Source organism: Anguilla anguilla, chromosome 3 (assembly GCF_013347855.1).
Source record: "Anguilla anguilla isolate fAngAng1 chromosome 3, fAngAng1.pri, whole genome shotgun sequence".
NCBI classification, from domain to species: Eukaryota; Metazoa; Chordata; class Actinopteri; order Anguilliformes; family Anguillidae; genus Anguilla; species Anguilla anguilla.
Genome location: NC_049203.1, coordinates 38,080,321 through 38,095,755, shown reverse-complemented (window position 1 = coordinate 38,095,755; position 15,435 = coordinate 38,080,321). Strand labels below are relative to the sequence as shown.

At 41.1% G+C, this 15,435-nt stretch overlaps 1 protein-coding gene across 4 annotated transcripts in view; it reads left to right on the top strand.

The window, feature by feature from the left end:
- Positions 1–2,703: 2,703 nt before the first annotated feature.
- Positions 2,704–15,435, top strand: part of LOC118224144 (potassium voltage-gated channel subfamily H member 7-like) — a 97,898-nt gene continuing 85,166 nt past the window's right edge. For all 4 annotated transcript variants that reach the window (XM_035411359.1, XM_035411358.1, XM_035411357.1 and 1 more), the window contains exons 1-2: positions 2,704–3,453; positions 4,339–4,569. In XM_035411359.1, the coding sequence (XP_035267250.1) occupies positions 3,378–3,453; positions 4,339–4,569 (307 nt within the window). In that variant the 5' untranslated portion in view covers positions 2,704–3,377. The remainder of the gene's footprint in view (positions 3,454–4,338; positions 4,570–15,435) is intronic.

Below are 15,435 nucleotides of genomic sequence, written 5' to 3'. Positions count from 1 at the left end.
TTTGGGTCAATACAATGAATTAGTAATCGAATCCCCACAAGAGGCACAGGAGGTTTGGTTAATGGCCACAGCATAGAGTGGCAGGAAGTAAAACAACTTTACTTTTGATCTGTCCTCTTTCTCATTAAAAAGCATACATCTACAGAATCACGTACCGAATAAATTAAAAACTCAAACAAAGCACAGTGATTTTAATGATAAGGAGAAATAATAGCTAAAACAGAATCGTTCGCTGATCATGGAAACCCCAATGTAAATTATTATAAAACATTGTAAATTATCTGACTTATTTGTAAATTATTGTAAATTATTCCACTCATTTGTTTTATTCATTATAAATTTCAGTTGTGATGATTGTAGCTGATGTGTGTGTGTGTGTGTGTGTGTGTGTGTGTGGTGCAGGTGTGTTTTTGTGCAGACAGTGAAGGCAGGTCCCTGTGTGTAAGCTCCAGGGTACCTGTGCTCAGTGGACTCCAATGACAGACAGCCTGTCGTCTTTGTCAGTGTTTGTTCTCACGGCCTGTAGAGAAAGCCCTTGATCTGTTTGCGCTACTTTCATTATTCATCATGACCATGTTTCCATTATATAACATATGACTGCTTTTCTCATAAACAAAGCAGAATCAGCCCGAAGCTTTGGTTCAACCATACAGTACAATTCATGTATTTGAATATGAAATATGTGTAACTTATAAGTATGCTCAAACTTAAACACTGAAATGTGTGGAAATATATAAATAATGGTGTATGCTCTAAAGGTTAAAGTAATATATGGTCATGAGCGTCCAATTATGGCATTTGTGCATTAAGGAAACACTTGTTCCAGACAACATATTGTCCTGTAATTTGATTCATACCCATGTTTTGCCCTTCACAGTATAACATGGGGGATGGGGATGAGACAGCTGTAGACTTTATGCTTAGGCCCCTGCTTTGTGTTTGCAATACAATTAGAGAAAGGGATAATATTCCCATCGGTACTAATTGAGTTACCTCCTGTCTGTCACCTAGTAATATAAACTTAATGTGTAGGGGATATTCAATTTCTTTTAAGAGCTGTAACATATCTATCCCTTTCAATACACTTTATATTATTATATACTGCTTAACAAACGAGTATAATGCTAAATTAATGCCTGTCGTTCACTTTTAATTCAACACTTTTTCTTCACTGTTTGCCCAGTACATGCACTGCATGAACAAACACTTGCACTTATTTCTAAGTCTGTTATGGACACACATTTAATCCAAGAGTTTGTGTCAGCGATTTTATGACATTTTGTCTTGTCTTTGTTTTGTCTTTCCGATATATATTTCTGAGCAATATACTGTAGGTACTTTTACAAAGTCTAAAATAATTAAGTTTCATTTTATCATCCATGATTACATCTTATGAAATGTGTGCGAATATTTTCTTATGCACAGTGTATTTAATATATGAATTAAATTATATGATTGTTGGTTGCCTTGAAACACACCACAAGTTTCATAGCAATGTCCTCGTGAAAAAAAAGAGATTTACTTGCACAGCAACAGCACGTGTTGTTGCCTTGTAGCTACTCTAAAGTGTGCTTTTCAACAAACATGAATTTGTTGAATATTTAGGCCTGCGAACACTTATAAAAAGTATGTTATTGATATGCCTATATCAAACCAGCTGTCTTTCTGTCAGTTATATTACTAGGACTGTAGGTATAGACGTTTGAGTCGTTGGCAGGATTTTCTTTTAGGATTCAGTCATCTGTAGTTCACATTCAAGAGACTACTTTGACTCGCCCAGAATCGAAACACATACTTTTTCTGCTATCGTTTTCATAAAATTGCGACTCTGAACATCATCCATGGAACAATGCCCAATGATAATTTTGTTAAATGTTTAATAGAAATATTACATCTAATACATAACTAAGGGGACCAATGCTTAAAATCAGAATTTTCAAAAAACATAACCAGTAAAGGTTAATGCTCTGTTAAGGCAGGAGCCGCTAAGGCAGTAGCCGATCTGCGTGAATGCACTGCACCGCACAGTAGCTAAGGGCACCCTTTTTTCGGAAGGAGGAAGAACTGATACAACAAGTTTGTACGTGAGCGTGTGTGTGTGTGTGTGTGTGTGTGTGTGTCTGCTTGCGTGAGTGTGTACATGATTTATATTGTTTCGCTCATACAATAAGGTTAAATTCGACGGGATATCCAAAGAAAAATCCGTTTGCGCAACATTACTGCAGGTTCTAAATCCTATTTGTGAATTTGCATTTGCATGCCTCGTTTCACTCGTTTTCTCAATGGAGCAGATGGGTGGGGAGCTATTTGAGAAATACATAGACAGATGTTTCAATATAGTATGAGGGGCTTTTCGGTCAGCGCACATTTGCGTTTTATACGGCCCGACTATGCAGCTAAACTGTAAGCAGGCTGCCCCCTGCACGTGCTATTTCATCTGATTTGAATGTAAAATCCATTCAGTAAATTTGAATTATGTTGACTCAGAAAAATAGATCCAGACAACAATTATGTAAAGTCCAAAATCCAAACCTGTAATGTCGACCTATATTGTTAGAAATGCAATTCGTATGCGGTTCACGACATACATGATAACGGGCTATTCTTTACTGGTGCAAGTGAAATTTCAGGACCATGGACAAGTCCCCCCAGTAAGAAACGTCATAGGAACAAAAGCCTGATGCTGAAGAACATGACAGTTCCCGTTCGTCTTTCAGAAGTTTAAAATAACGATCGACGAAGGAAATTACATTGGAAAGGAAACAAATTGTCAGACCTTGAAAACACTGGGTTTTTTTAATGCTGATATCACCAGTTATAAAGATCTCCTGTTCTCGTGTCCATTTATGCGGAAAAGAAATCCACGTGCTACAGGATGTCGTGAGCACGGCAGCTCGACCTTGTTAACTATACCTCGCACCCTCCACATTCTAGAAACAGTTTCATCCCAGGCAATCGCGCTGAAGGCTTGCTCTAAGTACTAGAGCTGAGCGCCACGCACAAAACCTCGAGGGGTAACGTCACTCCCCCTGACAGATCCGCTTCAGTCTTCCAATCCCCGCCGCCACATCGCTTTGGAGAACGGCAAGATCGCATCCATTTTCAGTGTAATTTGAAATGTTCATCAAACAAATTCTGACTCGACCTCTTTTTCCCCCATTCCTCTTTTTGGTGTTGGCAAGGCATTCTTCAAACGCAGGGTATGCGCCCTGGCAAGAACGTATACGTAAATAAAAAGGAGAAGGTCGCAGAAAGTGGAGATCGCATCGAGGATGATTTGTGACAAAGGGGAGACCATACAGCTACAGGGGCTTTAAGTTAAGAAAGCGTTCATCGCAAAAGCGCGTTTACTGTTGGACTGGAGCTATTTTTTAATCATGCCTGTTCGGAGAGGTCATGTCGCACCACAAAACACGTTTCTTGGCATAATAATACGAAAATTCGAGGGACAAAGTAAGTGTTTTGCATTTAATAGTTATGACATCATGTTGCCGTAAAGTGTGTACACAGTATGAAATGTGTTTAAAGCGTTTTCATTGCGTTTTCTAGAACGGTGCTAGCTAAAGCCAGCTTTAAATGATGCTCGGATTTGAAGCTCGGCATTAATACTATTCATATGATTGTCGTTGGAAAGGTTAAATTACTTGCCTAACTGCCATTTACTTTTACCTATGGACATAAATATTATTGCAAGGCTTTTGCACATGCTGGAAATATACGTTAAACGTATCCAACGGGCATATATTAATCATTCTGTTTATTTATGCAGGACAATTTGTGATTGCGGCTGTATTTGGTACACACTTATTACCAGTGAGAAGAAAGCAAGGAATTGCTTTTCTTTATTTTGGATTCTATTAGCGCTCAGTTAAGCTGTTAGTACCACTATTTAGCTATTTACGCACTATATATATGGAACTGGGCTGTGTTTATACACACTTATTCATACATACAAAGTCCAGCTGAATGGTGCGCATATCCTTCAGTGACATTTAAGTCATTGCATTAAATGGCGAGGAACAAGTTACTTTGATATTACTTTAAGGCCCACATTTGTTGCCATGCTTTGATCGAAATTATCGGCTTTAATGTCGAGACGTTTCAAAACGCATTGAGTTTTGTTTAACACGTGTTTTTAAAGGCATATTTGTCTGTTTTTGTTTTTGTAACATTTCTTTGGCTGATAATGAAATACCAGAGGCAAACTAAGACCACGTTCAATCTACCTGTCATGGTGTACATCTCTTATTAAATGTTTAAATATGGCGTTGAAAATGAGTACACATGTTGTCATTTTTTTATTACTGGAAACCTAAAGAATTTCTGTTTTCCTTGCAGATAAGAAATTCATAATAGCCAATGCCAGGGTTCAGAACTGTGCAATCATCTACTGCAACGACGCTTTTTGCGAAATGACCGGATTCTCCAGGCCAGATATCATGCAGAAGTCGTGCACCTGTGATTTCCTCCATGGAGAGCTTACGAAGAGACATGCTATTGCCCAAATGGCGCAGGCTCTGTTGGGCTCCGAGGAGAGAAAGGTGGAAATAACCTATCATCGCAAGGATGGTGAGTGTCCGATCTGGGTCGGCGTTGATCCTGCTTTTGTGAGACCCGCGCTTTTGTTTGTATTTGAGATCACGCCAAAGGGAAGCACGTGTTTGTTTTCATATTGATTCTGGCAGTAATAGCTAGTTGTAGCTCAGATGTACACGTAACTGTAAATTTGTGGCTTCAGTAATGTCTGGAATGCTAAATCAGTATGTGGACACATAAAAGCTGAACATCAGCATTTATGGATACACTCCCTGCTACACTCTATTGACGGGCTTGAAACATGGTGACGGTAACCAAAGTCAAACCTGGTTCTAACCTCAAGAGGCACTGCCTCTGTCTTTTTAGAGAGTGATTGGCTGTATCTTTGATAACAAGAGTTCACAGGCAAAGCAACATGGTTTGATACATTAAAAGCAATTAGACTGTTGAAAATTAAGCAAGGCCAAATTTAGCCCCAGCCTAAAATATCAGAGATGAATTACAAAGATTAAGAAGAAAAACAACATCCTGACAGGACATATCGACTTTCATTGTTTTGGGAGAAGTACAGTACACAACAGAGAGAAAGTTTTAATCAATGGTATCGTATATCTGAGAGACGGTGAGAGACAGTTGACTTATAACAACGATCCTTCTGCCTGAAGAATAAAATAAACCGACCATTGCGTAACAAGGGAGCTGTAATCAGTGGCTTTGCAGGTACAGCAGCTGAAGGCTGTGTACTCTGGTTTAATATGATCCAGGCCTGTTCAGCAAATTATGTTAAGATAAATATGTTATGTTATCATATTTATCTGTACATGTTGTCCATGAGCTTTTATTTCCCAAGAAAAAATAGACTAAAGAAGACATTGCTGCTGTCAATGTCGTTGTGGTGTAGTTTACATATGTCTGATCCTAAATTAGATCTTCTGTAAACAGGGATGTCTTATATGATTGACTTTAGTAAGTGGTAGAGTGCATGATTTGAAGTCTGAAAGACTGCAAATGAGATTGTCATGTAAACCCTAAGGGCATTCAAATTCCTGTGACCAGTACTGTATAACACCATACCAGGAGAGTAACTTAATATCTTTACAAAGTATTCTACACAAGGATTCAGTTGAATTGCTTCACCCAGATCTTTTCTATCAAATTTCCCAAAAAATGATCAATGACAATAAGTGAATTCACAGAATGGTGAAAGATCTGCAAACTGAAATGTTAGCATACCCCAAGATTTATCTAATGATATCATATAACAACATATTATGTTTATATCAACCAAAGGACCAACATAATTAGTTAAATAGTTCTTGGCTGCATGTTTGTATTCAGGCAGAGATGGTGTCTAAGTGGGTGACAATGTCATCAAATTGGACCCATCACCAGAAGGCTGTAAGTTCAAGTCCCAGACAGCCTTGTAATTTGTGACAATTGCTCAAATTATGCAACGTGCCGGGCTTTGGTGACAACAGACTGCAGTATGTCAAACTGAAGAGCATGAAAGTAGCTAATGAATGTGTTTCTAGGCCCATGAATAGTGTAACTCAGTGCCTGCTAAAAGTAGCTGTGGAGCACTGTTCGGAGGCGTTCACTGACAACTGTGCGTGAGACAGCCGAGAAGGAGGGATGTGCTGTTTCGGGGCTGTGTTTTTCAAATGCACAGTAACTCACCTCTGTCATTCGCTGCTCTAATACGTTTTTTAATGAGGACACAAATAGCTTACATGCCATTGATTTTGTAATCCTTCATGACAATGAAAATAAAGCAATGTGCATCCACCGCATTCTTGGTGTAATCTGAAATGTAAAAAGCTGAGAAGTACCGGAGCATGCTTTAGTTAGAGACGGCCGACTGAAAACATGCAACGGACCGCCGCAGTGAAAAAACAAACAGGAAATTCAACCTGATAACAAACAGTATTTTTTTCTGAATTTCAGTGTAGTTCATGATTGTTCTCTTGTCGCCGGGAGATATAAAGTTTATTAAGTACTTCCTCGCCTTTTCTGAAATTGAACTAATGCTTCTCTGAGATTTCCTTTGTTGCCCTTCTGGTGATCCATAAAAAGATTATTATTTCCGAGGTGCACCGCTTCCTTTTGTTCTGCGAGCGTTGTGTTTCAGAGAAGTGAAATACCTTTCTTTCCCAGCAGACCCGGCTGCTTCGCGGTATTATTTTATCCGTCATTAGGCTCCCTGTGTTTTATTGGATTTTCTCCCCTTTGTAAGGCATTCATTTGCATGGAGTGCTCCATTAGTCATAGTTCTGTGTGTTATGTGCACATCGTTCGGCAAACTCGGAGCTCTTGCAGCTCACCTCAGGGGTGTGCTGCACGCACAGTGACGGCTCCTGTTCGAGTATCTGATTCACATAATATTTACATGCCCCCTAACCCTTCAATTAAGGATACAGTGCCTGACAGTAAGAAGGCGAAGCCACACAGTTTCTAAGTGCCCTAAATTATGACAATCAAGGACAAACACAGGACCCACAACCAGAGAGTCTCTTGCCTGGTCTCATGTTCGCGACACATAATTCTGAATGATCTGTATTGACCCGCGGCTCGGATCTCTATTGACCCGCAGTTCGGATACAGCATGTGTCATTGTCCAGATCTGTACATTTCCAGTCTTCGGGTGGTACCAGTCAGTCAAAAGACTTTTCCCATGTGAACCAGGTATTCTTCCAATTTTAGGAAAGATTGTTCCAGTTTTTACATAAACTAATTTGAGTGAGAAGGGGCTTATAGAAAATGTACGTACACCATCTAAATTACACAAGACTATTTTCTGGAGGCAGTTCAATTCTGTTCTGCGTAAAGTTATTTATGAATTTATTTTTATCAAGTGATGGAAGCATGGTTCAATTCAATAAACTTTATTTATCCCCGAGGGGCAATTAATTGCTGGGCATAGCTATGTAAATCTACATATGGTAAATGGGGATTAGACCAGGTTGTTTCCCATCATGCATTGTTCTCCAAGATCTGCCACGACCTGTTCAATGGAGAGTCAGTTCAGTGAGAATTTGGGCAAAGGGGATTGGCGAAAGGCCGTTTGCCACATTCAAATCCAATTACCTTTTATCTGCATTCCAGCATATGCCTCAGGACCCTGCGTGGTTCCCAGGAAGGCGTGGATCTAATCACCGAGGGTGCGTTGAACCCCCATGCACCTGCCGCTGACAAGGAGCGAACAGCGTTTAGCGTAGCATACAGGCATTGAGATTTGTGTGAACAGACGCCGGCCTTTGGCCTCTGTACCCTGAAGAGTGAAATACGAGATTTTCGGAATTGTTGAGACAGGGACTCTCATCTGTCTCCCGCCTCTGTCAAGAGTATTCTGGTGCTGAGGGAGAAGGAGATTGACTGGGCCGCACGCCCCCTCTTCAAGGAATCGTCTCTCTTGCAAATCAATTAAATGTGTCGCCCGAAGCCGCGCTTTATTATACTTTCAGATTGATTCGATCGAGGCGGGGATCCGACAGGCATGGATGTGCGTCGCCGCGGCCCGGTCATCGCGCCTTTCGAGCGCCGGGTAGCGTAAGGACACGTGACTCCCATCGCGCCGATGCGCAGCGGATATCAGAGAGGCCGGGGGACGATCGCGTGCCCGGCCACGCCCTCTCCGGGAGTGAATTAGCCCGGCTGGCTTTGTGTTTCCCTCTCTCTTTGCGCCCTCCTTCCTTCTCTCTCGCTTACTTTTTCTTCTGTTTGCGGTATTATCGCGACGAGGGGCCCTGCTGATCGCATAAATCCGATGAGATCTTTTTACAGAGGGATTACTTTGGCGGTGTCGAATTGTCAGCCGGAAATTTCCATTTTGATGCCCTCTAATGACCAACGGCACGCTTTATCACCGAAACCTATAAAGTGCACGCAAAATCTTCAGTCCAACTGTGCTAGAGTATCCCTACCCAACAATTATTTGTCAATTCGCGCAATGTGCTTACGCAAATAGTACCCAATGGGACCGTTAAACTGTACCGGTGGCCTCCAAAGAACCCCTTTGACAGCAGGGTCTGCATTCTTGGCTCATTTTGTGGACTGATATTGGAAAGTTAAGCTGCTTAAGCATGCAGTCTGCCTGGAAATTAAAACAGAAGGACAATGCAGACTGCAGTAATACGGACAGAATCCCTCTCTGTAAAAAGTAACTCTATTTATAGTTTCTTCCAAGCACTTTGACAATAAGTGATTATTGACATTAATACAGTTGACAGATATTGCAATTTATAATGTATTTCACAATTTTAAGTGGACTTCCGTGGTCAATTTTGGCATTAAATAAATCTATTTATTTATTGCTATTTTCTTTTAGTTCAGTAAAACTAGCTCCTTGGTGTTAGTGTGATAACACTTAATTCCATGGGGTTCCTTAACAGGGAAAGCCGACACCGAGCTGGGGAGCTCTGAGCTGCTATTAAATGGTTAATGAGTGCATGAAGACCCGGGCGAGTTTAGCGCGGCGGCTGGCCGTATATGATACGCGGGCGGCGCTAGCCGTTAGCGGGTGCTGAGTTTCAGTGGCGCGGCCCCTCCATTTCCCCCGCTGCGGAGTCACATCACGGGGCTTGAGGGTGCGGGTGTGCAGTCTGAGACCCGGATGACTGCTCTTAAAAAAGGGCCACGTGCATTTTTCATGGATTTTGGCCTATCTGATTACACACACCCCCCCCTCGCTCTCCCCCGGTCCGTCGGTCCTCGGTGTGACACTCCGCTGTTCTTGGTGGGGGTTCGGTTTTTATAAGAGCAACGCTGAGAGAATGGCAACCCGGTGAAACGTATGGCATTTCATTTTAGCTGTGGTGACAGTGACTGACCGCTGCGTTGAGAGACCCACGCGCGGTGACTTGCCGGATGTGGCAGCTGTTCACTCCGGTTGACGATACAGTGGCTTTAAAGGAGAGGAAAGATTTATTTTCGACCAAACAAAGTGAGATCGACACAACATTATACCCTATAAAGCCTGATAGATGTCGTTTCATTTTTGTCCCTTCTCAATCTGGTTTGTGAATGGCGCATTGCTGAAAGGAATCGTTTACACCCGAGAAATTCAGATATTGCCGTCGCACAGATGTTTCCGTCTCGGGGAAGCCTTCTTGAATCCAGTCCAGTGGCTGCAGAGCCGCCAGGTTTAATAATGGATGGGTGTCGCTTTCTCCTCGGGGTTCGCCGAGCCGAGCGCCCTGCGTCTATCCGCGTTTTCACTTCGGGAGCCCTTCCCTCGGCCACCGGCCGAACGGGCGGCCGCTCGGACTCCCCGTGTCAGAGGTAACGAATGGAATGTGACAGGAGCAAAAAATGTCAAAGTTTGGCCGGTTAGCTTTAACTTCACGTCACGCCAACCTGCGTAATTATGGCCGTATCGCAATAAACAGCAGAGTTCACCGCAACGTTTCCACCTGGATTTCAACTGGTAAATGCCTTTGCAAAAAAATAGAAATAAATAAAAAATAGCCAGCAGCAACATACTGCTGCTATATTTGGCTCAGTCATTCTCAGCTGTTGATGACAGGCCAGTCAGACACTGCGGACCCTCCGGCAGAGTTTTACACTTTGTCAGATGACTATTTCACTGAATGTTTCCCTCAAAACATTTGCGGTCTCAGCAGCAACGTGCTTAATGTTGTCAACTGCAGCGGCAATGCAGACCTGATGCAAGGCCACATTTTCTCATATGATCAGATGGCCATTCCGGGGATAAGAAAACCGCGCAGTAAAAAAAATATCGGTCAGATTATATCAACATTAAACATGTTAATCAGATTTAAGTCTTTAAAAATGTTAGAATCGGAAAATATGAAATGTGTTTACAGAGTTATTTTTGGTTGTCGTTATCGTCAGCCGTTTGTCATGAAACGTGGTGGGAGTTAAAGAGAGCCACACGTGAGTCATTGATTCTGGTAATGTGGAGAGAGAACCCATGCATAATGATCCATTAGGGTAGCTGCGTGTTCTCTCAGGGGTGAACACGGAGTTCACTTATACTGTACCTTCTCAGGTGTTGAGGGGTTGGGGAGGGGGGGGGGGGGTGGTTAAATTGATGACTCCTGGTACCTGCCTACAAACAACATGACAAAATGAGAGCATATAAAAGCGTATATTTTACTTATATATTACTGAAAGACCCGCTCGCTGGCTGATATAACCCACTCAGCCATCAAAAGTATATCAGAATGAATCTTTAAATTTCAGCTTTTTCAAACACATCAAATAGTTATACTGTATTTTATGTTGTATTCAATAGCTCAGGATGTCCTGAAGCTTAAGTCGGGAGTAACTGCTTTCATGCAAAATACATTCGTACCTTTATGAAATACAGTAGTTTCTGCAGTCAGTTAATTTGGATACAATGGAGTAGCCATTCTGTATAACTAATGCGTAAGAAGGAAAGGTACAGCAATGCTGTCATCACAAAAAAATATTTTACAGTTTTCTGTGACAAAAAGAGATATCACACAATATCAGTATCATCCATTGCCTTTTTTATTTATGATTAATCTGTTTCATTTTAAAACATGTTTTTGATGTACAATGACAGAATGCAATTTTTACGTTTTTTGCCTCCTGGTTTGTTTAATCCTATGTGGTGGATTTCCTTTAAATGCCAACATGTGATGTGCAATTATCTGAGGTGCACCGTGACGTAGCCATAGCAACAGAATTCCAGCAGCAAATATAGAATCATATTTTCATCTGGTTTAATTCATGGTGACAGATTTCTTCCAACTCAAGGTGAGGGCACAGGTCACAGACTCGCTGGTATTCATTTTTTGTAAATATTGCAATATGTATTTTGTGGACAAGATTATATATAGATGCAGCGGTCCACTCCCGGTTTAAAATAGCATCATGAAAGGACTCTCACACAGCCAACAGCTATCTGTACAATGTACAGCTGTGCTTTCATACATAATAATAATATCATTTTTTAACTGGAATGAATAAAAATTTCTAAATTCTCCAGGAATATGACTAATGTGTGGAATATAAAAAGGAGATCAAAGGTTTAATAAATTATTGTAAATATCAAAAATGTATTTTCAACATGATTAAAAATGATCTCATATATCATTAAAGACCTTGCATTTAGGGGATTATGGTCATTTAATGATTATGCCTCAAAGGTACACATGTTCATGTATGATCAGTACTGTATTGAAACGGAGTGTGTGTGCAGTTATGTGTGTGTGGAGAAGGGTTTTTAATTACTTTTCTCTTAGAATTCCAGTGATGGGAAACAATCTATTGCCGTATAAAACAATGAAAGAGGTTCTTATTGCCTGAGGGTAGAAGTAATGTGATATAGCATGAACAAATGTAGAGGGCCGCTGCTTGTTTAATAATGCAGATAAATCGGTCACAGCAAATCAATCTTGTTTATACACCTTCAGCTGGGATCTGGGCCAATCGGATGTCAGTTTGTGCCAACCAGATCATTGTATATAATACTGGTAAATATTCAATGATATTTACTCTATTTCTAAAGCTGATGTACTCTCTTAAATCATTACCTTCAATTTACAGTTGCTTTCAAATGAAGCAAGAAATGGAAGCATTTATTATCTGTTGAAATCAATTACTAATGTCTAATGTATGTTGAAAATGTATTACAGCAAAACTGTGAAGTTTTTAAAAGGAGGTTCATTATTATTCATTCCTAACTGAATAACAGCCCCCTCAGTGTCTACTGGCCTTTTATACTTGTTTCAGATATTAGTAAGGGTCAAATAGGACTAACGGGATGTATCCCTTAATTTAGGTTCACCCCTGCAGGTGATTTAATCATCATTGTAGTACATTAATGACCATATAAGGAAAAAATACATTTATGTAACTAGGTTCAGGGGTGGAGTTGTGACTGATTTATCTGACCAATAATAGTCAGCGTGTGCGTTTTCACCCCAGTGAGATCGGTGATATAAGGTAATGTATACAACACGCTGTGCATTATTTCTTTGGGGCCAAGGTCATTCACCCCCCGCTATATAGGATTTCAAGTGATATCCCCAGCATGCCGTAGAATTAAAAATCCTTCCACTCTGTCCGTAGCAAATTGATTCATTCAAGATGGAAGCCAGATTGTAACAACAGCATAGTATCTCCCCGTGACAGGCGAAACCAAGGATGTTGCGCGTGTGAAAGGGAGCCCATCCTAATGTCAATCTGCGGTCAGATGTGGTGACTTAAGGCCACATTGATTAAAAATGAATGTAGCCTGTGCTGTCTGGCTTACACCCGCCTTAATGAGGTAGGAGGAGGACAGGCGGAAAAGTGGGCAGCGAATAAAGGGTTAACCAGCCAGCCAGCCGACCCACCCCACCCCCACCCCCACCTCCCTCCACCCCTCCTCCTCCTCGTTCAGCTGATGGTGTCTGAACTGGGATACAGCCGTGCGCTCGTCCTGGCAGCCATGATGTGCACATCAGGCATCATCGGGAAGATGGTCTTTTGGGGACTGGGGTCTCACTTAGATATTGATGTTTATTGACCTTTTGGAAAAGGCTCCAATCGACTAGTTTTGCCATTTGCAGTACTGTTTAGCTTAGCCGTGCTACTTCAGACGTTTATCTCAAAGTCAGGAGGTCAACTGTAGTGATTCAGCAGGCATGTATCATCATGCCTAACATGTAACAGTGACTGTAGATGTGCTCTCACTATTGTTATGTATGTAGGAACTGCCGCCGTGGGCTATGCATGGCAAATTGTAGTCACTCACTCACGATGAGACGACCTTTGAGGGACGTTTTGTGGGACGCCTGCGCAGGTGGTGCCAGCTAAAATGTGTCTGCGGAAGTGAGTTGTGCCGTGGGTCTGGACGGTTCCGTGCCTGTTTTCATGGTTGTTGAAATGCTAGCTATATCAGAATTACACACCCCGCAAACAGGAGTTTCATCAGACACTGTATTTGTGCTTAAATAAATGTAATAGCATAGAGTAGCCGTCAAGTGGAGCAGTGATATGAAATAGTGGCTTGTTGGTCTTGTCTGTTAATAAACAGTTGGTCATCTGAAGAGAAAGAGCACATTTCTACCATAATGAGCTGCAAAGACAGGAGAGTAACTTTCCTAATGCTGCAGAAGAGAGGGTGCTGTGGTGGCCATTTTTAATCCTTTATATCTTGGTTGAGGATAGAGCAGAAAAACTACTAATGTCATTGCACAAACCACACACAAGGGGATAGGCAGTCTCTTGAAGGAAATGGATTAACATTCTCACCAATATAATAGTTTCTTATTGCACATTACGATCGTGTTTTCATTAACTTGAAACCACAATCTGTGGGAAGAATCTCTGGTATAATGCATTGCATTACTAGCTTTCTTGCAAAAGTTTACAATATAGACTTTTCTCCCGACAATTACAAAGCTGGCTGGCAAATTTGTCTAAAAACGACATTAATTCAACACAGTAATGCTTGTAAATGCTTGTTTCCGGAAAGGTTGAAAGATGATAATAGTAGTTCCAGCTTTAATGATTTCAGACTCTCCAGTTTCAGAAGACGTCAGGCTAAATCTATACGCAGGGAACTGAGAGAATCGATAGGCACCAGAAGTGAAGTGCTGAGACCCCCATGGATGTCTGAATGGATTGCCGATGTCAGCAGTCCCCGTCACTGAAATTCACACTGTCATCTGCCGACATAAACATGTCCCCGTCGCCAGAGAAATTAAATGTGAGTGGCCCAGGAAACAATATCAGCCATCTGCCCTGTATGGAAGATTGCACAGGCAAACACACACACCAAATTAATAATAAAAGGCTGTGTCAGTGAACATAATAAATTCCAATAACAGTAATAAGGGGATAAAGGGGGGTGGGGGGGGGTGGGGGCGAATGCAGCTACCTCCATTCCCAGGTGCTGGATAATATCTGTGATGGAGGAGAAAAAAGCTTATGTGCTGCATAAAGCTAAATGATCTTTTGTTTTGTTCTCATTTATCTTTATCAAAGAAATAGATGTTAAGCGTCTAACACATTTTATGCTATTGTACATTCTGGCTATTGCCTGGGCATGTTTGTACTGTTATGGTAAATTATGTAAATAGAACTAAATCAACGGTTGTCTTGTGGAAAAGATCAATTCAAGCCCCTGCACGTTGAGCAATTTGCCATCCACTTTAAAACATCTTCTCATTTGCTTTGTGACGCACTGCCTGGTTTTGAAAATGTATGCAATGCCCTTGTAGTTTCCATTGACGCAGTATCTGTCCTGTCAGATTTTTCAATCTGCCTTTGATATACACTGTACTGGTTAGCACAATGCACAACTTTGGTGCTAATCTGTATCCTTTCAAAAGTCGTGAAATGATTTTTCTACAGTGATGAGATACACAACGCAAAAAATGATCAGTATCCACTATTATTTTCATTATAGTTAAAAAATATCCAACAAGGACAACTTCAACTTCAAGGTGAACAATTGCTTGCATAAGAATTATTATTCAACGGAAATTTAGACCTAATTGGAGCGTGAAAATTAAATTACGTCAGAATATTATTAAAAATGGCTCACAGGAAAAGTGTTTATTTGACCAAACATGTGTTTGCTGCTTCTGTACCTACAATGCTGATTTGCAAAAGATGGGTAACATATGGATTATCCTACAAAACATTGTCTCTGGGTTTCTGTTTCTCATGCACAAATCATGTGCATTTTGGAGCATACAGACTGGCACCTTACAATGATTAGAGATGATGGCATCATGTCATTGTGCCTCTGTGTGGTACACAGAATATTTTCCAGAGACAAATTGAGTTTACGTAGTTAGGAAATGCAGACGGAAAGGCCTTTGAGAGTGAGTGTGTGGCATTTAAAAACAGGGACATTTTGTCGCTCATTGTAGCTCTCCTCCTTGGAGACTTTGCAATATTTCTCCCTGACCATTATAA